The sequence below is a fragment of the Uloborus diversus genome, chromosome 5 (genome assembly GCF_026930045.1).
Source record: "Uloborus diversus isolate 005 chromosome 5, Udiv.v.3.1, whole genome shotgun sequence".
NCBI classification, from domain to species: Eukaryota; Metazoa; Arthropoda; class Arachnida; order Araneae; family Uloboridae; genus Uloborus; species Uloborus diversus.
The window spans coordinates 3,269,337-3,295,455 of record NC_072735.1 but is presented as its reverse complement, the minus strand read 5'-3'; the positions used below and the strand labels follow the sequence as shown (position 1 = coordinate 3,295,455).

The following is a 26,119-nucleotide window of genomic DNA, read 5'->3' as shown; positions in this document are numbered from 1 at the left end:
AGATTTTTCCGACCGGACGCCGAAGGGAAGCTTACAAACTGAAGAACAAACGACACTTTTATTTGCTCATTTATTTCTTTTTGCTCAGTTTTTTAGAAAACTAAACCCTGACCATATCAAAATCCTCCACTAAGAGCTAAATTTAAAAAAGAAACATTACTGGGCGCAGGGCCGTCCGAAGAGCTGATGGTGCCCGGGATGAAAGTTTTCAGTCGCCCCCCCCCCCCCTACACACAGAAAAATCAAGTTTTAGTTATAACATCAGTGCATAGTACATACTTGAATTTTTTACATATTGATAAACAGAACACTCAAAGGGCTATGCATAATACAAATTAAAATAAGCAATGAATTTGTAAAACATTAATGCCCCAAAAACTTTTCGAAAAACGGAAATGTTAACATTCCAAATATTTATCTAGTAAAATGTTATCTCGCTAGATAAACTAGTATGTTGTGGCCATCACGAAACTTTCTTCTATATTTTTCCTTTTTCTGATCCCTCCCCATGCTTGACGAGGAAGCAATATTCCTAACAAAAACAAAATTACACATGCAAAAACTTGACGACCATCCCAATGTCTGAATTATTGTAAAAACAAAACAAAGAGCGAAAATTGAAAGTTACTTTAAAAGCCTTACTTGAATTAATTACAAATATTTTATTTATTAACAAACATAAGATGGCGACAGTTAAAAATTTTAAATCATTGAGATAATATTTCTGATCATTTCCATACAATTAAAATCACGAGAAATACGCAGACGACAATCTATTATGATTTATCTTTCTTATTGCTGCATTAATAAAACTATTTTTATTCGCAAAAAAAAAGAAAAAAAATCAACACCTCTTGGAGCAATTGGAGTCAAAATTGAACCAAAGCCTGTTTACGTATGGATTCACATATATTCCAAATTTCAACCAGAACGTAGCAATACTTTTTGAGATAGGGCACTCACAATGGAAAAAAAGAACGGGCGATTGCGCTACCCCCTTTTTAGCTGTTGACACCAAAATAAAATCAGCTCTTATACCCACTAAGGGCTACTTGCCGATAAATTTTTCTTTCATTCCGTTCATTATTTCTTGAGATACAGCAGTCACAATTGCGGACAAAAAACGTTCTATAACTCAACCCCCGTTTGAGATATTGACACCAAAATTGAATCAGCACCTGTTCCTGTTAATGGCAACATATGGACCAAATTTTGTTTGATTTCGCCAGTTACTTCCTGAGGAATAGCAAGCACGCGTAACTCAAAAAACGTCCCATTGCTCCACCCCCCTTGGAGGAATTCGCGCCAAAAACCAATGGGCACAAGTTCACATAGGGGCACATATGTGTACCAAATTTCGTTCAATTTCATGCGGTAGTTTTTGCTGTAGAGCGGCCACAAAAAACTGGTCACACACAGACGTGATACACATACACACACACACATACACACACACACACATACACACACACACACACACAGACACACACACACACACACACACACACACACACACACACACACACACAGACAGACATTTTCCAAAAATAGTCGAAATGGACTCAGCACACCTCAAAACAATCGAATCCGTCAAAATTCGAAATTCGAAAATTTGCACGAATCCAATACTTTCTTCTATATATTAGATATAAAAGAAAGTAAAAACAAACAATTAAAACTGAATTGGTTATTCATATTGATCAAACTAAGAACACGAATATAATTTGCTGATTATGAAGAGAAAATGTATTTATCGAAGTAAATTACATCAAAATTAAATTTCGATCCGAACTCATTCAATGATTCTTTTCAAGAGTTTTCTGGTTTTACTTGTACCAATTTAATATCAGTTTTCTTATATGTTATAAAACAAAGATGCTATTCTTTTGCATCAACTATTTGTAAGTTTTAGGGAGAAGCCTACAAATACTCAACAACACCGAAAATCGCTCAGAATTGCGCTTTTGGAGCTCTAATTTCGAAAAATCACTGGCCCTAATATTACAAAATATGGCCTTACAAATTGATTTTAAGAATTAAATTAAAAAAAATATTCGTCCCCCATGCCACTTTTCTTCTTTAATATCACAAGCAATAGGTTTTTCAAACGACACTTACAAAAAATTTAAGTGGGATAGCCCCTGAAAGTAAAACACTGCTTAAATATTTTGACCATAACTTTGAACAATTTTCCTGGGAAATGCTCCAGATCCTCCTATCCATAAAATCTTCAAAGTTTGTCTAAAGCTGCGTTTTTGAAACTTCAATTTCGAACTTTAAGAGAAGGGTCCTATCGCAGTTCGTAATTGCGAAAACGTAATTTGAATTCAAGATGAAAAAATTATAATTAATGACAGGAACTGGACGCTAGTGCAGATAGCTGAATGTTTTGTTTTTGTGTGTGTGGAAATTACTTGCAGATCATAAGCCACCTGCTATTAAGTAAGAACTATCTTTTATATGCAAAACAAATCCTCTAAAACAGCAATTATTAGATTTTTTTAAACTCAGTTAGCTTTTGGAGTAGGTCAATAAAAATTTTTCTTTAAATTATTCGTGTGGAGAAAATATTAACGTAATAGGACCAAGGAAGTGAAAATTAACTCTCAATTTTTCAATTAAAAAATATCATACAATTTAAACCATTTTTAAAGCAGAAATGTTGCACCTATATTAAACGGTTTTAAGGTTAAATATTGAGTTACAACTAGTAAGGACATCCTGCACTGTTGAAAATTCAGGAATCTTTTATGATAAATATTACTGTAAAATGGAGTGTTTACAGTACACGAAAAAATTACAGGAAATTGTACCAAAAAAAAAAAAAAAAACGATTGCAGCGCTGATACACCACGTGACTTACAGTCCGAAGCATATGACACCGTATTTCCCGTCACTCGATGCGTCCCAACTCGTATGGTGGGCAGCAAAGTCGCCAGCCAATCTGAAGGTCTCGAGATCGAAACCGATTTTTCGTTTTTTTACTCTTGTTTATTCTACCGTAAAATTTTACAGTAAAATAGGATTTTATGGTGGAAGTTACTGGCAACATGGATGCCAGTAATTTTTACCATAAAATTTCAGGATCTTTTTTAACCCGAGATTGCTCGCGCAGGGTATGACATACCCACATCTTCGCTTTCAATCAAATTTCTCCCCACCTTTTTTTAGAAGTGGACGATTCCTTGAGTAGCTGACCTAGAGGTCATAACATTGAAGGGGTAGAAACGGTGAGGACATTCTAAAATTAGTTTCTTTGGAATTGACTTCTAGGGGTGTATCATACCCTGCGCCAGTATTTCTGCTACAGTTCTGAACTAAAGCATACGCAATGCTTCTAAGAGACTTAAAATTAAAACTAGGATCTAGTGAAGACATTGCATCCCCTGCTAAAAAAGCAAAGTCAACATACAAAAGCTGTACTGAAAGCCCCAATATGAAAGACAAAAAACAAATTTGTGTGTGAAAAATGTGACAAAAACATTTGCATGGACCACATGGTATGCATTTGCAAAAAAAAGGTAGAAATTGAATGCAAGTTTTTTACGAAAGTATTTTATAATTAAACTCTTTTCTCTTATTTGCATTTTTAACCTTTTTGAAAAAAAAATGAACTTAAAAATACTAAAAAACCTCCTCGGGTATGAGATGCCCTGCGCGAGCACTCCCGTTCGTTTTGGTCGCGCGAGCAATCTCGGGTAACAGTGTGCATACAACAATTAATTATAAAATCTTTTGTTTTCTTCACCTGTCCTTCAGAAAAGAGAAATCTGAACTATTGGCTCCACTGAGCGAGGACAGCTCCATGAGTTCTACCCTAATGGGCACCCCCTTGCCACCGTTCACCTCTGTGACATGTTTGCCAAAGTCCGTCACTAAATTTCTGAGCCCATCAATGGTGTTTGGGACTCCCTTCAATGGCACTGTCGCGTAGTAAGATATTTCCATGCTTGCCTTTTCTCGCAGTCGACTCTGAAGTTTTTCAAGTTTGCCTGAAAAGAAATTTTCACAATATTGTTTTTTAGGTTACATATTTTAAAAAAATAACACAGAATAAGGGTATTTTGTTATTTTAAGGATTAATGCATTTTTCCTCTTTTTGATTATTTACTCGCATGAGTTGAATTTAAACGTTCCTCCGCAAGCGTGATTTTTTTCCTATCTGCAGCGTCAGTCGCTGCCAAACAGAGTCAGAGTATGACAGACGTAAAGTGTTGGGCCCTCGTAATTTTTTTTTTTCATTTCAAGTAAAATCACGAAATAACTAGAGTAGCAATAACCTTTCAATCGCCTCTTGAGTTTGAAGAACAGCCAAAAGTCGCAAAGGGCCATGCCAGGAGAGTAAGAAGTGTATTGAACTACAAGTCTAATTTTTCGCCGAAAGCGTTGAAATCAGGTACGCGAAATGTACTCAGAAATCTGTCATCATCTTTGGATTGGCTGTCGTTCTGTCTCTGGCGAACTTACATGCAGCAGAGCTGTTCGTTAGTTTTCTTAAAATTAAAAAATCCAATGAGAACCCTACAAACTAACGTAGTCAAACTGTGTTTGCCAGCGACTGATGCTATTGACAAAAGGGAAAAATTCACAAATGCACATAAATGTTCAAGCTCATCTCATGTAAGCTCACTTGATTCATATTCAAAATGTTTCATTAAAAATAATAATGATGATAATAAGGTCGGATACTTTTCTAACAGCGCTCGTAGTTACATACAATCGGAAAAGCGAAATGAATTGAAATATCTTGACTTTCAATTGACTCCCACTTTGGCATATTCATCAGCTGACTCATTAAAGAAAATGACAAAAAAAGTTCCAAGTGCAAGTTTAAGTTTAAATTATGTTTCGTATCAGTTTTAACAAAGAAATACGATTTGATCTTATTAGGAACATAAGTGCCTAATAAAGTTGTATACTATCGCGATAAAGTTGTATACTATAGTTATAAAATAAATTGGAGGGTCCAAAAAGCTTGATTACCCGTTTTTGCCGCAAATCATTGTTGATATCAAAATATTTTTCGTATCAAAAAACTTTCTCCGAAGCATCGTTCAATTCAGTCCAGTAGTTGAATGAATATTTCGTGCCCCGAGACGAATGTGGGCGACACAGACCATTAAGCTACAATAAGTACTAACCTTTTAAAAAGCAAGGGGGGTAAAAGCTTAACGTGTCTGTATATGTGTGTCTGTCTGTGGTATAGTAGGTCCTAAACAGATGATCAGATTTTGATAGTTTATGTTTTATTTGAAAGGTGACTTGAGCGGAAATGTTATTAGCTGGGTCTCTTCTTTGTAGTTCTTCAATAACCGGAGATATTGATCAAAAATTTCTTTAATTAATTCTTTCGCGATTTTAGAATTAAAACTTACTGTGAAACCTATTGAAAGAAAGAATTTTCTGCTCATAATGGAATTTGTTTAAAACCTCTAAGTTATATAGAGTTGGAACTAAAATCTTTTTTCAGTAGATTTCAACAATAATTCTTAGCCTTCAAGCGGTAAGTAGTTGATCATTGTATTCAGACCATCGGGGGAAATTCAATAATTTGCAAAAAAAATTCTGTCGCAGTTGTTTATTTGCTAGCAAATGAAATGTACTTGTTAATACTTTTGATACATATAAACTGGACTTTAAAAGGATTCCCTTTTTTCTGTTGATTCTACTTTAGAGACTAACAAAAATTAGTAGTTGTGAATATCTTTCCTTTTTCCATGTTTTCCCATGTAATTTAGAAAAAAAATTGAATTTCGTGAAATCGCTTAGTTGGAGGAATTAATAGAACCAGCCGCTTGTCCGAATCAAATAAAAAAAAAACTTGAAAAAAATTCCGTTTCATAAGCCTAATTGTTTGCTTATTGGGACCAAAAATCCGTTCAGTCAGACCAAGGAACATGAGAACGAATAGGAAAAAATCTAGAAATCAAATGCTTGAAGCCAGTTTCAAATGAGCCAACGAGCTTGAAATATAATACAATAAATATTAAGCATTGTTCCTGTTATTTTTTAATTAAAGCCAACAACATTTTCAGGGGAAATATTTAACGCTACTCCCCCTGCATGGTGGCACTGTTCGAACAAAGTTCAAACAAGAAAAAATATCCTTTTAAATAAAACAAATTGCAACAAAATATGCTCTACTTCCTGAGATAATGTACTTTGACGAAAATCCCAAGTGAGAAATCATGACAAGACAGTCATCTTTGGCGGCCCGTATCTCGGCCCTGAAATTTTTGTGGGCAAAACAAAAAAAAAAAAAGGTTTTTTAAAATTTTTATGAATTTTAACGCACGTTAAATTTAAAAAAAATCCGAGACCATCAAGTTACGCCCCTTGTTGAATTGACATGGATTCTACCTTATGTTTCATTTCAATTTATTTCCAATAAAAAATTTCGAAAAAAGCAATATGTCTTTCTTGTTTGCTTTCTATATATGTAGGAAACCATGCAAAAACAATAATCAGAGTTTAAATGTATTGTAGCACTTAAATGTAGTGTGCATACAGTGGCGTAGCTATAGTGTTTGCCTCATAGGGCGGTTCCTCAATTTGCCGCCTTTTAGTTGTGAAATAGCTAATACATTAAGCTGTCAAAGGTGTACTAGAAATTTTATTAAAGAAAAAAAAAAGAGACGTAATTAATTTCTGTATACTTGCAAAAGAAAAAAAGGAGGGGGGATAAGGGCCCACACTTGGAGGAAATTGCTAAATTTAGATAAAACAATCGCAGTTTTAGGAATTTTGAAAAAAAAAAAAACAGTTAGAGGAAAGGGCGGATTATGTTTGCTCCTGTCCTCTTCAAAACGTAAGTCTCTTTCAGTGTTTCTTTGTTGACGTTAGGGTCACGGTGGAAACCACAAGAAAGTTTTCCGAAATCAAAGTTTTAAAATGCAGTTCCCGAAAATCGGGAATGGTCGGATACTCAATTCGAAAATTTTAAATTCTGAAATGTGCAATTCTAGGCTTCCTATGACAATGCAATTGCACGTATATTCTAACGCAGTTGTAGGAGTTAGGGGAGAGAGGGACATTGAAGGATTCTTACAGAAATATTTTTAAAATTGAAATAAATTTTAATGGTATCTTTGGTGGTTTGGTGTAATTGGGAAGGTTCGGGTTCTTTCGTTGGAAATTTTTCGGCGCTAAAGTCTCATAAACACAATTCTAGGCTATCGAACCGGCGTCCATTTCGATGGATTGGATTCGTGATGTACATAATTAGCTGGATTGTGACAGACAGGAGGCATGTTATCTTCAACGATGAATCCCGATTTAGTCCCAGTGGTTTAAGGTAATCTATTTTTCTCCATACCACGTATTTGGTCTTGTATGGCTGCTAGAGGAGACTATACAACTTACGGTATTGTAACCTTTATTGTGTCATAAATTCATAATAAAACTATCTTTTGTTCTAAATTTTTAATCATTTCTTTATCTTGTCATAGGCCACATCCATTTTAAGTTTCGTAATGATCGCTCGTTTCCTTCTGGGAAAATGTTTTTTTTATTTATTTATTTTTTAATTTATATTTATTTTATTTATTTATTTATTTATTCTTTTTTTATATACACCAGACTGTATTTCAACTTCTGAACACAATTCTTTTTGCGCAACTTCATCACGCCCAATGATACTGATTTTGAGCTGAAAGTTTAAAATTAGATCCAAGCATTAAAAAAAATCTAATCTAAATCAAAAATAGCGATAAAAAATAGTTGTTCGTTACTCCAAAGTCTAAAGCGCCCTCTATCGGCGTTTTTTAAACTACATCATTAAAAGTGAATAAAATATGACAACGTGTATAAAGTACAAATAGAGAATGAAAAAAGGTTAAAAAACCAGCAAACAGCTGTTTCGGCACTCTAAAATACAAGTACCATCATCAGTGCATTAAAAACGAAGACAGGTTCACCCGACTAAAACACAGTCGAGGCGAACAATGGAATGAGAGACGAGTTGTAAAAGATATGAGAGCAGTCAAATTGGCCTACATTGGGCAGACTCGACGATCCCTCAAATTCCGGTCAAAAGAACACGAAAATTACGTCAAAAAAACAGGATCTCAAACGCTCCTCTATTGCTCAACATTGTTGGTCCTGCGGTCATAATTTTATTTTTTCTTCCGCCAAAGTTATTCACGAGTGTTCGTCCATTCATGATTTAGATTTTTGGGAGTCATATTACATATGGAAAAATGCTAATTTAATCGTCAATGATTTGTCTAGCACTCCCCCTTTTCCTAATGTTTGGAAGTCTGTTATTTGATTTATTTTTTGTCCGTGACGTTTTCTCCTGAGTGCAACTGTCCTCTGGAGTTTTGACGTAACTTTGACGTCATCGTTTCCGGTACTGTACTGCTCTCATATCTTTTACAACTCGTCTCTCATTCCATTGTTCGCCTCGACTGTGTTTTAGTCGGGTGAACCTGTCTTCGTTTTTAATGCACTGATGATGGCACTTGTATTTTAGCGTGCCGAAACAGCTGTTTGCTGGTTTTTTCACCTTTTTTCATTCTCAATTTGTACTTTATACACGTTGTCATATTTTATTCACTATGCAGTACAAAGTTTTCGACTACTTTTTATGTATACATCATTAAAATTTATTTTCAAGAATATGCTGATGAAAAGAACAATTTCAGCGAAAATTGCAAAAGAATCGACCAATTTTTCCGTTTTTTATGATGATTTGAAATTTTGGACCCTTAAATTTAATGGCGCCTACCTCTTTCGGCAGACGTTTGAGACCCTTATTCTTGCCGTTATATTTTTTGTCCCGATATGTACTATCACCCCTTAAAGATTTGCCCAAGAGTTAAGAAACACCCTGCATGAAACCAACCCTGTGATGAGCAATAAATTGCTTCGTGTGCCACTCCCCCTCCCTTACTTACTCTTGTCACTATTTTCCTTAAGTAAAAAAAAAAGTAGAAGTTTTGTATCACGAAGAGGTTTTCAAGAATCCAGTGTTAACTTTTTTTTCTATGATTATTGGAAAACTTCATTGTTTTCTTCCTCTTGGTGTTAACTTCTACAGTCTAAAAAAAACATTGGAACCATGACCGTCCACTGCCTCTCACTCAGAGAAAAGCAAGAAATTGTACTGATATGCTATCAAGAAAGATTCTTGATTTTAATCTGGTAGTGATACAAAAGTTTTACTTTTCGGAAATTTTCCTTTTACCCTGCAGTAACAGAATAAAACCATAATTTCCCCCTTATTTGGAAAATTATTTTTATCCTGTTAATTTTTTACACATCAAAAGGGTTAGTTTGCCGCCCCTAGAAAAGTGCCACCCGGGACGGACCCCCCCCCCCCCCCCCCCCCCTCAGCCCCATCCAGCTACCCCACAGTATGCATAGCATGTTCGGTCTTGCAAAATGGGTCTCGTTCGCATGATCGGACGAACCGGTTCTTAAGACCTAAATCATCCCGTCCCAATGTGGTCTGATCAACCAGAATCAACTGTATCTAAATTTTGTGTACATTCTGGCCCATGATGTTCGTCTTATTATGGGATGTGGCCTTTGCAGTCGAGAGATTTAAGTTTGTTATCTTATATTATTAAAAACTGAGCGTATGTACCTATGTATGTAACTATGTATGTATGTCCAAGTTACTTCCCCGAACGCCAATGAACTGACCATTGAACTAGGTATCGATGTATTCGTAATCTTCCCGTCTTCATGTTTGGCTATTTAACATAATCCTCCGATAGTAATTGGCAGAGATATTAATTAAAAATTATTAATTATATGATAGTTGGATTTTGACACAAAATCCCTATTTTTCGAAGGCTTTCCTCCATTCAAATTATTATTCAGTACTAGATCTCAACTTTCCGTAACAATGCTTTTAAAATTTGTAGTGTGAAGAAAATTATTAAATGAAAGAAATGTTGCCGGTTTTTTTCCTCGAATATGAACAAAAAAGTTTGGCTTTTGTTTCAAAGGCTTTTCTTGCAATACGGAGATTTTATAATGTTTACTTTTTGTTTATTTTTCTGCAATCTGCCGCAAAATTTTACTGATTTTTTTTTTTTTTTTTTTTGTTAAAACCTAATTTTTGAACACGCGTCACTTGACGTAACTTTTATTTTCGAGGTAGACCGCGCAAAGCCGGGCGATGCAGCTAGTTTAATATCAGTTCTTGTCAAAGTTATAAATAAAAATTAAATAATTTCATTATTTAATTTTTCGCTTTCAGAAACGAAAACTTGGATGAGCAAATGTGTTAAGTTTCCCACGTACCTTCGGCAACTAAACTCGCAGCATCACCTCCGGAGAAATCATTTTGAACTTCTAAACTGATTGAGCCGTAGTCTTGTTCTTCGTTGGCTTTAAACCGAATAGAAGCGAGAAGCTCCCCGCCATACGTTATGCTTCTCACAAAGTGGGTTCCCAAATCTTTCTTGTTTTTCAAAGACCAACCCGCGATTGGTGTTACGTCAGGAGGCAGTGCAACGGTCTCCTGAAAAGAGAAAACTCGATATAAAACTGCAGGGTGTTTCAAAATGAATAGCGGGGTTTTAACATGTTATAATATTTACTACACCAAACTTACAGCCACAAGTGATATATCAAATGAAAGAGAAACTCAAACAGTTTTTTACATAATAGCCTACAAGTGTTCAATGTGAGCACCATTCGTCAGTCGGCACACGTCAAGACGATATGCGAGTTCTTCCCAAACTTTGATGAGTGTCTCATTAGTAATTGCTGCAACAGCTGTTTCAATCCTGTTCCTTAATTCGGGAAGGTCGGCTGGCGGGAATTGCTAATTCACGACTAGCCTTCCGTACGGATTTCTTAGGGCTACGCGTGAACGAATTACGCTCTTGCTCAACGCTCTCTTCACTAGTTCTTGGTCGTCCCGTACTCTTGCCTTTACAAAGGCAACCAGTGTCTTGAAACTGATGATATTATCTACGAATGTTGTTATCACTTGGCGGATCACAACCGAACCTAATCCGGAACGCACGTTGCACAGTAACAACAGATTTCGTCTTTGCAAACCGTAAAACACAAAACGCTTTCTGTTCTTTAGTCGCCATCTTTGCTACAAGCGCTTTCTAGCGGATTGCAGCAGAAACATTCAACGCGCATGCGAACTGATGCCAGCAAACAAAAAACTGTTTGAGTTTCTCCTTCGTTTGATATATCAGATGTGGCTGTAAGTTTGGTGTAATAAGTATTATAACATGTTAAAACCCCGCTATTCATTTTGAAACACCCTGTATTTTTAAGTAGAAAAAAGCCTCGTGAACTCTCTCTTTGTTAGAACTTTAGAGTTGGATCCCGAATATGATGGATTACTTTTAATATCAAAACAACAACTATCTCTCCGATGTCCACAAAAGCAAAAATTTTATTTTTGTTTCTTTTTTTATATTCGTTTTTGTTATTGCTAAACTCAAAGTAAGGAAGGTATTGTATCCACGATTTTCTTTTCACTAAGATTTCAATTTTAAATCTCACTTTAATCATCTCTGAATTGAATTTGGGTAGATTCTTCGTTTCAACTCTACAAATACAGCGTTTTGGAAAATATGTAGTTGAATTTTTAAGGGGATTAGAAGGGACGATAACAAGAAAGAACCATAAAGGAACATATCGCACAGCGGCAACGAAAGTTAAGCAAATAAAAAAATATACAAAAAGAACACTAAAAAAAAAACACTAAAAGAGAAACCAGGGTTTTAAGCAATAGTAATTTTACTGGGTGACATGAAATAACTCAGACACACAGGATACATTATAATTCTAATGCTAATGAAAATATTATAACTAAACTTCAAAATAAATATGAATATATTATTTCGTCTAATATGTTTACAAATTTTCCAAGTGGATATCGTTAGCTTTAATGCAGAGCTTTAAACTTGTCACAAAATTTTCGGCTATGGACCACAACTCGCTTACTGATATTTTATCAAATTCCTTGCATAAGGATTTCTTTAGTGATGCCAAAGTTTTATGCGGATTAGAACACACCCTTGTTTCCAAGACCTTCTTGTATTGTTAGATGGCGTCAGTGACCCCAATCTGTAATGGTTTGGGTTGGGATATGTGCTAGTGGGGAAACACCACTAGTTTTTGTTGATCAAGGGATAAAAACTAATCAAGAAACTTATCGCAAACTCATTTTGGAAGATGCAATCTTAGTCGCAAAAGTACACTCAAGATTGGTGGAAGACACATTTTCTGGACTTCATTAGAGTTCAAGAATGGCCCCCGTATCCTCCAATTCAGAACCCAAATGTATTACTCTGTTTGGTCCATCTTAGAGGTAAGGGTGTGTGCTAAACCTCATAAAATTTTGCCATCCCTAATAAAATCCTTATGCAAGGAATGGGATAAAATATCAGTACTGTTTGACCACGGATTGTATGCAATCTGGCAATCTGCCAAGTAAAGACGATTCCATCTGAATGAATCTAGCAGGGAAGATGGGAAAATAGCGATGGGATATTGATACACGCGTTTTATAGTGTCACTAGTGCCTTGTTCATTTATTACATTCTGAGAAATAAAAAAAGGGGAATCAAAAGTAGTTACCATGGAAACAACAAAAAGAAAATAAAATATTTTCATTTCGTTCAGGAATGTAAAAGCAAAATAGTAAGCTCAAAACTTTGTTGTGAATAAATCAATCAACTTTTGCCGTGAAAATATAAATCGAATATACTTTTAGATTTTAAAATGTTGCTGTGAGCAAATCTTCATTTTTACATAACTAAGGCTAAATAATAGAGATGCAAAAGTGCTCATCTGAAACAAACCAGCTAACATCCCTATAAACTAATAGATACGTCATAACCATTTCCTCTTATAAACCGGATATTGGCCTTTCCATGTAATCGATGGTCGGATAGTAAGTGAGTTGCGGCCCATAGCCCAAAATTTCGAGACATGTTCAAAGCTCTATATTAAGGCTTAAGGTAACCACCTTGAAAGTTTGTAAATATGTTAGAAGAAATATTGTATTCATATTCATTTTGAAGTTTGGTCGTAATATTTTTATCAGCAATAAAATGAAAATGTATCATGTGTGTCCAAGTTATTTCTTGTCATCCTATGAGTGATTAATCTCAAATATTACAATACCCATTAAAAAATCATTATTTGATGTTTACTAGTGAATCTTGGTTGCTCAAATTAATAATGCAGCTGTAAAGTTCGAAAATTCTTCTACTAAATAATGAAACTTCAGTGATGTGTCACTTCGACAACATATCGTTTATGCTCCATCCCACACCAGTTAGGTAAGCTAACTTTATAAGAGTTTTGTGGCAAGAACAAGAGTTAAATTCAGATTTTATATCAATAGTTCGTACGTTTTTTTCAAAATTTTGCATTGTGTCACTTTTGTTCTCGGGGTGAGATATGTTCCTGTGTGATGCTTACTCGTTATCGTCCCCTCTAACCTCTTCAAAACTTGACTTTCTCTTTTGCGATGATACAAGTTTAAGCAATTGCGAAAATCATTTTACCGTACCCGAGTTAATTTCAGAAGTTGTTCTGTGAAATCTGTAAGTACGTACGCATGTATCTCGTTGAAATCGAAAGCAGTTAGTCGTAGAATTATGAAACTTGAATTTTATGACTTCAAGTTTTTTATGACTTGAAGTGATTATAACTGATTTCTAAACTTTTAATATCAAGCAATTAGGCCCAATTAAGTAGTCTTCTATTTTTGGTACGCTGGTGAATATTTCGTGCCATTTAACGAATAAAACCCTTCTAGGCTCCTCACCTCTTTTGCATTACTTGACTTTGTGCAGTCAAAGTGACGCAAAGACCAAAAACAACTCTTTAAGCTCTTAAAACTAGAACAACTTTTAAAACTCTTAAAACTTTAAAAACTCTAAAACCTTTTACAGTTAAAATAAACTTAGTTTTTTTCTCATTACTATTACTTTTTACATTGTTGTTAGCTCATTTTTAATGATTAAATATTTGTTCAAAATTTATTAAGTGAGCAAAGAAATCAGAGTGCTGATTAAAAGTTTTTGCATTATGTCGACCTTCTTATGAAATCGACTTCGCTTGAGGGTTTTTTTTTTTCTTCAAAAAAAATATTCATTCATACAAATGACAAATGAGAATAGCCAATTACACTGAAGCGTCAAAAGTGTTCAATGAACAAGATCCAGATAAGATTTCTAAAATTGATCAATTAGTACAATTTATGTCCTGTACAATTGCACATGTTTAATTTTTAAAAAAAAATTATGTTATACAAATCACATTCTCTTAGTTTTAAAAGAATCTTGTTTTGTTTTCGCCATGCACGAGTGAAAACAAAACCATTCTCGTTTAAAACTAAGGAACAGTGGTTTGTACCACATTTTTTGTTTTCGCTCGTGCGTAGCGAAAACAAAACTAGGCTCTTTTAAAGCTAAAGGACTGTTTTTTATACCTTAATTTGTTTAAAGTAATGTCAAATATTTTTGGGGTTTAAACTAGTATGCTAAACCACTAAACTCATATGTTATATGACCCAAATCAATGTTTCAGGATGTTCAAAAACGTAAAAGTTAGACAGCGTGTAGAGTGTTAATTAAACAAATTGATCATTGTGCTTTAAATAGCAACACATTACATGAAATACACCACCGGCTCAGTCAATTCCAGCCGAGGACTCGGCTGGAATTGACTGAGCTGGTGGTGTATTTCATGTATTTCTGCCTTAGCCCTGGCTATAGGGCGGTAACTTACTGAAAATAACAACACATTAACTGACAGCAGGAATAGATATTTTTAACCAGGCTTCCTCTGACAAACAAAAAAAACTTACCGTTGTGAATTTTAGCCTTGTAAGTATTTCAATCACTTTGCCGGTTTTTGACGTATCTTTCAGATATGATCCTGTTCCTTTTAAGTCCAATTTTCCGGCTTTGACTTTCAACGCTAAATCCGCAGACACCTCCAGAAGATTCCGTACTTCTTCAGACGTTTCGGTGACTTCGTATTTGGATACGCTGTCGGGTTCTGGATATGTCTAGACATGTAAAGAGACAAGCCGTCAATGATTTTACTAAGAACATCAATAGCGGTTGATAAAAGTTAAATACGAGTATTATTCTAGCGTGGGGGGGGGGGATTCAGAAAATGCAATATTGAGTTTTAAGGGGTTACAGTACCTCAAAAATGATGAAACGATCAAAAAAAATTTTATTGCTTATTTCAAAACTAAAAACTATTCTGAACACAGGGAAAAAGTTTTATTGCTTTAGTTCAAATATTTAAAAAGTTATGAGCAGTTTTAGGCCATGCTCGCTATGTGTTCTTATGCAAAAGAAAAACTTTAAACTTCTTTTTCTCGATGATGATATTTTTGTGTTTTCATGTCATTAGAATCCCTAAGGATTTTTTTCTATTAAAGTTACAGCTTTAAAGTAATACTTTTTGCAATTGGGGAAACATATTTGACAAAACTGTGCATTGGATAAGCATTTTATAAATTACTCAAATGTTTAGAGCATGTTAAACCTTTAAAAACCAATTTTTAAAAAAAAAACTTTGATTTTTTACATAATTAATCACAGAAATTTTTCTAATAAACTCATAAGCAAATGAAAGCACAGATCCGTGGAAATTGCGGCATGAGCAAGTGTTGTTACTTTTTTTACGTTGCCCGTGAAAATTGCGGGATGAGCAATTTTGTTACTTTTACTTTGCCACGGGAAATTGCCGAATAGACAAACTTTGTTACTTCTACGTTGCCCGTGGAAATCGCAAGATAAACAGCGAGAAGGTTATGCTTTTAAGGAATATTAAAAAGGAATTTTAAGAAATGTCAACGATAAAAAATTATCAGAACACTTTTTATGCGTTTGAAAAATAAAATTCTGAGTTTGGAAATGTTTTGATGCATATTAGGGTGGGACGAAAAAAAATGAAATTTCAAAAATTTTTCAACGAAAGTGATGAAAAGTTCAAAATTTCGGCCCAGTAAAACAAATTTCAGCCGGTGACCGCGCCCCTTAATTTTCGAATTTTAATGATTTTTTTTCAGCAAATATTTTTTTAATATAAATATGAGATCAACATTTTTAGCGGTAATACCAAAAAGAAGCTTTCCTCATCTTTAAAAATGCTCAAGGAGGATGTCTGGATGTCCGGATCTCTGTGACGCGTATAGCGCCTAGATCGTTCGGCCGATTTTCATGAAATTTGGCACAAAGTTAGTTTGTAGCATGGGGGTGTGCACCTCGAAGCGATTTTTCGAAAATTCGATTTTGTTCTTTTTCTATTCCAATTTTAAGAGCAAAAATATCATAAGATGGACGAGTAAATTACGAAATTATCATAACGTGGAACCGTAACATGGGCACAAGCCAATTGGCGAGATACGAAATTATCATAACGGGGAACCGTAACATGTGTACAAACCAATTGGCGAGAAAATTCACCATACATTATTTGTAAATATACAGGCGAACCAAAAGACCTTTTAATTTTTCTATTACGGGCAAAGCCGTGCTGGTACCACTAGTTGAAAAATAAAAAACGGTTTTTATTTCTGTGCCTCAGAGCCAGACTGACATAAGTCGAAAAATTGCGATTTTCCGTTTATTAGTACACTGCATGTAGAGTCCTATTCCGCATCGAGCTATATGAACGTAATTCCATTTGTATGTACCAGAAAAACGGTTTTCCGCTCTCCTGCTATGTAGTGACAAAATGACTTTCGTTAGTCTGGTTTTGAGGTTCAGAAATGTTACAATATTTTTCAAACAGCAATAAAAGCTAAACATAAAAAGCGATTACAGTATTTATTGTCTTATAATCTCGATATTAACACTTCTCTACAGAAATATTATTAACTCATTTACTAATTGCATTTCATAGGTACTGATGTTTCTAAACATATTTTGGAGTAAAAATCAAAATTAATGCAAAGAATTCCATACTACTGATTAAAAAATATTTCAATTATTTGAAAGAAGAAAACTAAATATGTAACTAGTGATGTGCCGGATAGTTAAAAAAGTAGATCCACGGATACGCATACGGATCCGGACCATCAGTGTCAAGATCCACAAATACGGATACGGATCTCGATTTTTTTTTTTTTTTTTTTTTTTTTTTTTTTTTTTTTTTTGCCCAATTCAACTATCCGAGTTTAAAATTTATTACGGAAGGTATTCCCCTCATAATAATAACACTGTTTCTTCAAAAAGTGTCATTTAAGGCGAAAATATAATAAAGACTATGATTTACTCTTTAAAGAAATCTCCGTTAAAATTGAGGGAGAGTTGGAAGGAACGGGTCAGCGCTGCATTAATGCTTAAATAGAATGTGAAAAATTATTTCTATCGTGCTCGGTAGATGTAGGATACAGGAGCAAGAGTGTAAAGCTGCTACTGGATAGGCTAGAAATAATTTTTCGCATTTTATTTCAGCATAAATGCAGAGCTGACCCATTCCAACCAGATTACTCCGATTAACGGAATAACAGAGTCGGGAACCCATTCCAACCAGATTACTCCGATTAACGGAATAACAGAGTCGGGAACACCTTTACAAACAGCGAATAGAGAATTTTGTCTGACTTTTTTTGAAGGATACCGAAAAAAACCAAAATGAAGAATAACAGAAACCCTAAATCAATAACAAAAACTAATATTAAACTAAAAATTAAAAAAGAAAAAAAACATGTCTCAGAATGCCGCTGGCGTCTGAAATGATACCTTATAATTTAACTCCCGGAATAAAACCTAATTTAAACGGAGTTTAAGAGTCTTTTATTCAAATATTTAAGAATTTTTAGAATAGAAAAGATCCGTTTAAGATCCGTCCTAAAAGTAACGGATACGGATGCGGATACAGATCTTTATTTTTCCTCAGATGTTCGTGGATACGGATACAGATATCCGGAACATCACTATTTGTAACAGAAAGAGATGCAATAAAAAAGTTGGTTTGTAAAAAAGTTCTTACCCTTGCTTTACTCAATTCAGACTGAGGAAATATGTCGATTCCAACACGATCATTTCTGGCATCGAACGTCCTCCCCAATAGCATGGGCAGAATATACAAGATGTTGGCCAGCATTTTCCAAAACCAGAAGAATCAGACTTTTCTTATAAGTTTTCACCAAATTACGAATGAAGAAGTCCCCAAAAGCATCTAGAGAGCTGCTGCATAGATTCCCAAAGGCAAACAAGCATCTTATCAGTTTTGTGAAAATCAGGGATTTTTAATTATCGCCTTACGTATGAAAATAACCAGCTGTTCTACCGTGCCTTATCACTGTTTTATACATGACGGATTAAATTCGTCTCAAAGCTCAGTCAGATGATAGTTTTTTGTGCAGGGAAATCCCTTTACAACAAATACCCAATACAGCGAAATATCCGTTTCAACGAAATAAGTTTTCAGTGCTTATTTAATTTCACTTCACTTCTTGAAGTAAATTACAACGAAATGGGGTCGTTTCCAAAATTTTAAATGTATTTTTTTCTGAAAGAGCATGCTTAAAAACATTGGATCTGATCATTTTTTAAATAATTTATTGAAGTTTAATATTTTTTAAAAAATATTTAAATCGGTGCGCTTTTCTTGCTTACACTTCTGTCGTATGACATCACAAATGATGAAATACCATTCAATGTTACCATTCACGGAACAAAATATTTAATTCGCATCTTTACTCACGTGTATTGGCAACGATATGGTTGCTAGCAAGCGTAGAGCGCAATTTTAATTCGCTGCTTGATTACCATAACGTGGAAACGTAGTAGAAAGACGCGCCAAGTTGCATCATTTGTGACGTCATCAAGACCACGCCTTGTTTAAAGAATCGAACATGGAATTTCTGGGTCCATGTTTTTTTTTTTTTTTTGAGCAATCACGATTGATTATTGTTCTCACTTGACTGTTTTTGGCGTTCCTATGATTTTATTTTCCCACCAGCACCCTCCGCAGCATCACCGTCGACCGGCTCCTCACGATGCTGCACCTCTAGCGAAAACCGTCACCAGGTTTCGTCAATATCCTACACTTACACGCATACATATATACGCACCTACACACATATACATATATACACCTACACACACATACATACACCTACACACATGCACAAACACATACACACACAAACACATACACACACAAACACACACACACACCTACACACTCACATACACACAACTACCCACACACTCATGCCTGTACACCTGCACACAGACACAAACACACATGCCTACACACATACACATACACATACCCCCCACACACAAACACACACGCCTACATATACATACACACTCGTGATTGCGAAAAACATAATTTGAATTCAAGATGACAAAATTCTTTTTTTTTTTTTGCTGATTCTTTCCATTTCAATGACTAAAAGTAGTACTTTTGACTGAAGGAAACCACCCAATTCCGGCTATAATGTACAAAATTTGTGGTTCATTGAAGTTCGTCATCACGAGGTTTATTTTTTCCTCTGTAGGCCCCATTTTTTTTCACGTATTTTTCGGTGTAAAATCAGTGTATCGGTCATAGTATAAAGGCGCTAAAATTTTTCTGCGTAAGGACATCATAGCAAGTAAGAGAGGTTCGTTATTGAAGCTGAGTTGCGCTGACTTTGGCATTAAACAGGAATCAGAGGTGCGTAAAATTGTTGCAAAAACTAAACATCGTAGATGCATTCTATGTCACGTGATCTGGTGGTCCCCTTCTAACCACCTCCGATTTGGAGGACGTTCTACAGTGGTGCCAGCATGGCTTTGAAACCGACCTGTGCAAATTTTCAGGTTCCAAGACACAAATCACTAGGATCTAGGATATCCCAAAAAGAAAAGAAAAGTGGGCTCCAAAATGGTCTCCAATGAGAGAACCATGCTAAACATGGCCATTTCGTTTCACGAAGTTGATCCGCCATTTTGGAGCTCATTTTTTATTGATCTCTGATCCTCAGGATATGGATCTAGGGAGCTGAAAATTTGTATAGTTAGTTTTAAAGGCATTCTTGTAGCTTTATAAAATTTCGTTCAAATCGGAGATGGTCGGCTGGAGAGGACGAGGTCACTTGACATGAAATGACTCAGTTTATGCATCAACTTTCGCTACCTGTTTCCTTCCAACGCCAGCTCGACTCAGCTTAAATAACAGTGAACCTTTCTTACCTGCTGTGATGTGCTTACGGAGAAAAATTTTAGGCCTTTATACTGTGACGTAGGTCTGGCGCTCATGGGCTCTTACTCTATTTAAGGCCCCTATATATATATGAGCCGACGCATCAGCTTAAGATTAGCCTTTTTGGATCGGAGCGCGTGTTTAAGTGGTTGTCTTCGCTGGCGAGTTATCGCGTTTGGTGATTGTTCACTGTGAGCAATTATTAGTCGGCACGTGAATTGTTTATTAAATAAAATATTATTTTCGTTAAATTTGGCGAAATCCGAAACTTTGATGTGGTAACCCTAGCAGCGCAACAATGAAAATTCCGATCTAAAGTGGCTAAACTTAAGCTGATGCGCCGGCCTATCTATATAGCGGCTCTAACTCTATTTGAGTCCATGGCGATATCACAAAGTGACGTCGCAGTGATGTCTTCACAACGTTAGAATATGTGCTGACACACATTAATTATTGCATTTTAGTTGGATTGAAATAACATGTCACAAATATGTCACTCCAGAGTCCCCCGTATCTACCACTACACGTGGTTTAACCGATTGGATGGGACCCTGAAGAGATTTCTTTTTTTGATCCAGACCAGGAGCTGAGCAACCCTTGATACAACACCCCGTCGGTATGCTCATGAAAAATTTTGGCCATCGTGTCCCCAAAATTAATTCGCATGACGCGACTGAAATTAGGCCGCGATTCGTCGGGCGTACGCCACGCACTGGCTCATTCTGAGCTGGATGCAGTGGCTACCACCATGACTTTACGGCGTGAGGGGGGTTTCTGCTTCGCGCGTCAACGCACGCCATATACCGCTTGCCCTGAGCTTGAAAAAATCGCATTTTCAAGTACGAGCGGGCGATAATTAACCGATCTAGCGATTTCTAAGTTTCAAACATCGGCTCAGTACGTCGGGATGACCCCCTTACCGAAACAGTTCTCTAAACCCTGGGCACTAACACGATAAATGCATTGATTTGGAATGGAAACTTGGTGGACAATGTGATCGCGAACACATTTAACACGCATCAATTACCATTAGCGAACACGAAAGATCTTCAACCGGCTGGCATCGAATCCGGGACCCTCCAGTTACGAGTTCAACGCCTCACTGAGCGCACCACCAATGACTCAAATGTGTCACAACGCGACTTCTGTGAGCCGTCACAATATCACTTTGTGACTGCGAACTCATAATGACGCGTCATCTAACTTCGTCATGAAATGTCGCGGTATCCGGGAGCTGTCAATTCTCCTGTTTCGTATGCCAGTATATAAGTAAAGCTAAAGCTTGATGCTAAAAAGTAAGAAGTTTTTAAAAAGTTATTCAAATGTGAAACAGTCCTGAATAGAGAACTGTTTCACAGTACCTTGTAAAGCTGCTTACTGGGAATTTTCCTGATTTTCTCAAATTTAGTAGACAAATGTGTGGCAGTCAATTCTTTTAAGTCCTCCATCAACCAGTACTACAGCGCGTACCAAGAGAAAAAGGGAAAACTATTTTTACATTAACATAAAAGAAGTTTAAAATTCCAATAAAATGACGTTGCAGTGGTTAATGGCGGCTGAAACAGGTAAAAACCAAGACCGACCCGCTTACGCAAGGAACGAGCTATAAAAAGAGGAAGAGCCGCTAAGGCTCCTATATATATACGAGCCAACGCATCAGCTTAAGATCAGCCTTTTTGGATCGGAGCGCGTGTTTGAGTGGTTGTCTTTTCTGGCGAGTTATCACGTTGGTGATTGTTCACTGTAAGCAATTATTAGCGGCACGTGAATTGTTTATAAAATAAAATATTATTTTCTGCAAACTTGGCGAAATCCGAAACTTTGCTGTGGCAACCCAAGCAGTGCAACAATGAAAAATCCGATCCAAAATGGCTAAACTGAAGTTGATGCGTCGGCCTATCTATATAGCGGATCTTAGAGCCGCTATATAGATAGGCCGACGCATCAGTTGAGCTAAACCACAGCAAAGTTTCGGATTGCGCCAAATTTGCCAAAAATAATATTTATTTCATAAACAATTCACGTGCCGCTAATAATTGCTCACAGTGAACAATCACCAGACTCGTCAGACAACTCGTCAGAAAAGACAATTACTCAAACACGCGCTCTGATACAAAATGGCTAATCTTAAGCTGATGCGTCTTCTCGTATATATAGGGGCCTTACAAAGAGGCATCTGCTTTATCCACTTAGAAGTTAAACTGTTTTGCTGTTTGGTTAATTTCGTAAATCACCGCAAGATGGCGTGCTCAAGCTCCAGAACTGCAAATTGATTTCTGATTCGATAAAATCAGTAGTTTGACGTAAGGCCCCTTTTTATACGGTCTCTCTCTATTCGCAACTCCAGCGTTCGAATACGCTACCTTGCGGTGATTTACATAACTGCCGAAGAAACTAAAACATTGCGTTCCATGTGTGTCTGTTGACGTAAACATAGGCAGTTTGTTATGAGTATTTATCAACGCATTCGATGTGTCTTGGATTGCTTTCAGAAATAGAAAGTGTTTTGTCCCTTAATGGTATTCTCGAGCTCCTCAAAATAAAGTTAGTCTTTATTATTTCCCTCTAAAAAGTGAGTTGACTGTCGTAAATGGCGTGAAATCCTAATCACATGAAAACTCTGGATTATCAAACTTCGCATCTGCAAGTCTATTCGAAGCATTTTTTTTTTTTTTTTTTGGAAGAGGATAACTTTCTACAAGGTAAATTTTTTTATTCTTTTGTGTGAATTTGTAAGAATATGGTTTTCTTTTTTTCTCTTACTCTTAAGCTCAAAAGAAGGATATTATGCAGTATTATCGTAGAACGGAATGAAAAATGTTTAACGCAGAGAAATTTCATCGCCAAAGTAGTGCGTTATAGTTTAGGGTTATAGTTTTAGTATTGTGTGAGCAAAGAACATTTGCTTGGCGAGATTTTGCATGTCAGTTGTAAACCATTTTTATTTTTTATCATGTGTGGATTAAAATGGTAGAAAGATAACAGAATTCGATAAGTTTAAAGAAATAATGGAAGATCAATTAAAAAGAAAACTACTGCCATGTATCCGTCAGAATTTTATTGATGATGCGTAACAGAATTAAATCATAATTCAGAAATTAGAAACATACGAAACCGAATGTAAAACAATTAGCGCTAACCAAACAAAACAAAGAACTTTCATCTTCCTCTTTTTATAACACTGATAAACAAAGGTTTATTTACATGAAATATTTATAGTGTTCATATGGTTACAATAAAAATGTAGTTTCATCAAGAATTGATAAATTTCGAATTCAACATCCTGGAAATGGCTGTTTACAACTACGGAATTTGTATTAATTTCTAATGTTTAGTAATGCTTCTTGAATTCTCATTTCTTTTTACATGGGCCAAAATATTCACAAGATTTTGAAAATTAATTTAAAAAGAATAAAACAAAAAAGTCATGCCTTACAAACAAAAATTACTAGGCTTATTAGCATTTTCTACGCTACGGCGTGCGTTTGTTTTAGTTTTTTCGTCCACCATTAGACAGTGACTGCAGTGCCCCCTATAGTTCGTTGGAGTTGCGAATATATAGCGGCTCTTATTTGACGCAAAAGCTTTGATTGAGTCTCACAAAGATTAAATCTATTGACGATAAACTGTTGGGTGGATGCCTTTCTACTTAAATAAACTCATCATTCACGTGTTAAACAATCAATCAATACTAGTAAAAATTGTTTGTAAATCCATATTTTCACGATTTTTAAACTTTTTCGGTTGACATTTATCAGAATGGATTTGAAAAGCAAAATTTTACTATATCGCTTTTTGTTTGCTACAGTTTTTTGCTTATAGAGTCATTATAAACTAGATACGTTATTGGGTAACTTTGTTTTAGTTAAATATATTTCAAACTTTGCCTTAATATAAGCTTGCAATTTAAAATTTTGTGCTTGTACTATTTTTTAAAGTTTTTATTTTCATGTCTTGTTTTTTCTTTTCTCTTCAGCAGGGAAAACCATGTCCAGGAATTTCATCGAGCATATGTTGGATGAAATGGAATTGACTAGGTGATATGTTTTAAAATTTAACTGTATAACCGTTTATAGTTTCTTAATGACTCACATTATGCACAAAATGTGAAACCAAAACCCCAGCTGTCAAAATATCCCCGTAACATAAATCTTTATTGCTGATGCATAGATTTTGGCAATATTTTTTGTAGTTTTGTTGGTAGGATTAGCATAATGTGGAACATTTAATGTGTTTTAAAATTGTTTGCACCTACCAGGCAACACAAAGCTCTTATTTGCTTGCAAACGTTACCAAATTCAAAATTGCTGAAATTTGAAAATGAACGGTTTGTTTTTAAACAGAACAAGACATTTAACAAGAGTAAAAATGAAAATAAAATCTGCCAAACAGGCAAACGAAGCCAGTAAAATATAAAATAATTCGCCGAATAGTAAACAAGAAGTCATTAAAAATAATTAAAAGTCCCATTAAAATCTGAAATTCAGCAAAAGAGGCATGTTTTGCAGACAGTTTTTCCTCACGTGGTGGTTCCTCCTCCGTTATTGGTGTAATTTAGTTCGTTTTTGGGGAGAATTGTCATACAATGTGAAACACTTGCGTGTTTTTTAAATTTTTATGCGATTTGTTTTCTTTTCTTTTTTTTTACAATATCAATACAAACAATGTAAAAATTGTTTATGTTGAGATTGTTTAGGGGATATACGATTGTTTGGGGGAAAATATCACTTAAACATGCATTTTCAAAAATGTTCGCAAAATTAATCAAAACGAAGTGCTTTTCTACTTGTAAAATGTCACGAAATTCAATTTGCCGGAATTTTGAAATTCAATTTTTAATTTTTAAACATAACAAGCCGTTAACAAGACTAAAATCAACATTAAGATGAACAAAATTAAATTAAGTCATTAAGATGTAAAATAATCTGCCAAATAAAAAAAGATAAGTCATAGTATAACATGAAAAGATCCTTCAAAATGTAACATTGAATTAGGATGAACAAAGATGGCAACAGCTATTTCCACAATAAAAAAAAATCCGCCAATGTGGCATGTTGTACATTGTAATTTTCCCACAATTTTTTCTACTAAAAGCGAAAAGGAGGCTTTTCCCCCAAGAGTATGAAAAGAATTAAAGCAACCAATCTGAAATCGTATGGTCTTATTCAGTGCCAAGCCTAAATTATTAAAAAATGCGGGATGTTGAGATTTATCGTGAATTTGGCGCATTACAAGCTATTATAGCTGGCACTTTTCGCAGTGTTTCTTGACGTTATTTTAATCACGAGACAATCGCATGGCGAGATTGGCAATAAAAAAACTTTGTAGGCGAATAAAATTACATTTTAATGGTATTTTAATATTGTTAAATGACTGGTTTTATTTATTTATTTCTATCATTGTTGGGAACTACTTTGATATACCCCCCAAATCGGAAATTTGGCGATTACTTTTTCTCGCCAAGCAAAATACCTGTTTTTGTTGCCACAAAACTTTTATAAAAAAACTCAAAAAATGGTTCAAAATACAAGAAAATACTAAATTTGACAACAGCAAAAATCTAAAAGCTGAAAAAACCTGAATTGGCAACACCAAAATAAGAAACAGCAACCCTAAAAAGTCCGTAGGGAGTACCAGATTTGGTGCGTAATTTTTGAAGGGGGTATATCAAAGTTATACCCATTGTTGCAAGTGTGGAAGGAGTTACAATGTTTTTTGTTTTGTTTTTTCATGTTGTTAAAAAAGTTATTTATTATACATATTCATGGAGGTCTTAAAATAGCTGTAATGCCAAGATTTCTGAAAATTTGCCACTACCACATTACTGTAACCTTTGGAGCAAACATTACAGTCGGCGATGAAAAAAATATTACAATGGCTCTATCTTACCGAATTGTTATATAAGCCAATGAAACCATAGGCAATGAAGATTCACCAGACCTACAGTTCAACCACAAAG

The 26,119-nt window shown here is 35.2% G+C and overlaps 1 protein-coding gene across 1 annotated transcript in view; it reads right to left on the bottom strand.

The window, feature by feature from the left end:
* Nucleotides 1–18,151, bottom strand: part of LOC129222686 (uncharacterized) — a 41,332-nt gene extending 23,181 nt beyond the window's left edge. The window contains exons 1-4 of the mRNA XM_054857216.1: nt 17,953–18,151; nt 14,804–15,007; nt 10,255–10,474; nt 3,749–3,992 (exon numbers count right to left, since the gene is read on the bottom strand). Coding sequence (XP_054713191.1) covers nt 3,749–3,992; nt 10,255–10,474; nt 14,804–15,007; nt 17,953–18,066 — 782 coding nt within the window. The 5' untranslated portion in view covers nt 18,067–18,151. The remainder of the gene's footprint in view (nt 1–3,748; nt 3,993–10,254; nt 10,475–14,803; nt 15,008–17,952) is intronic.
* Nucleotides 18,152–26,119: the final 7,968 nt, after the last annotated feature.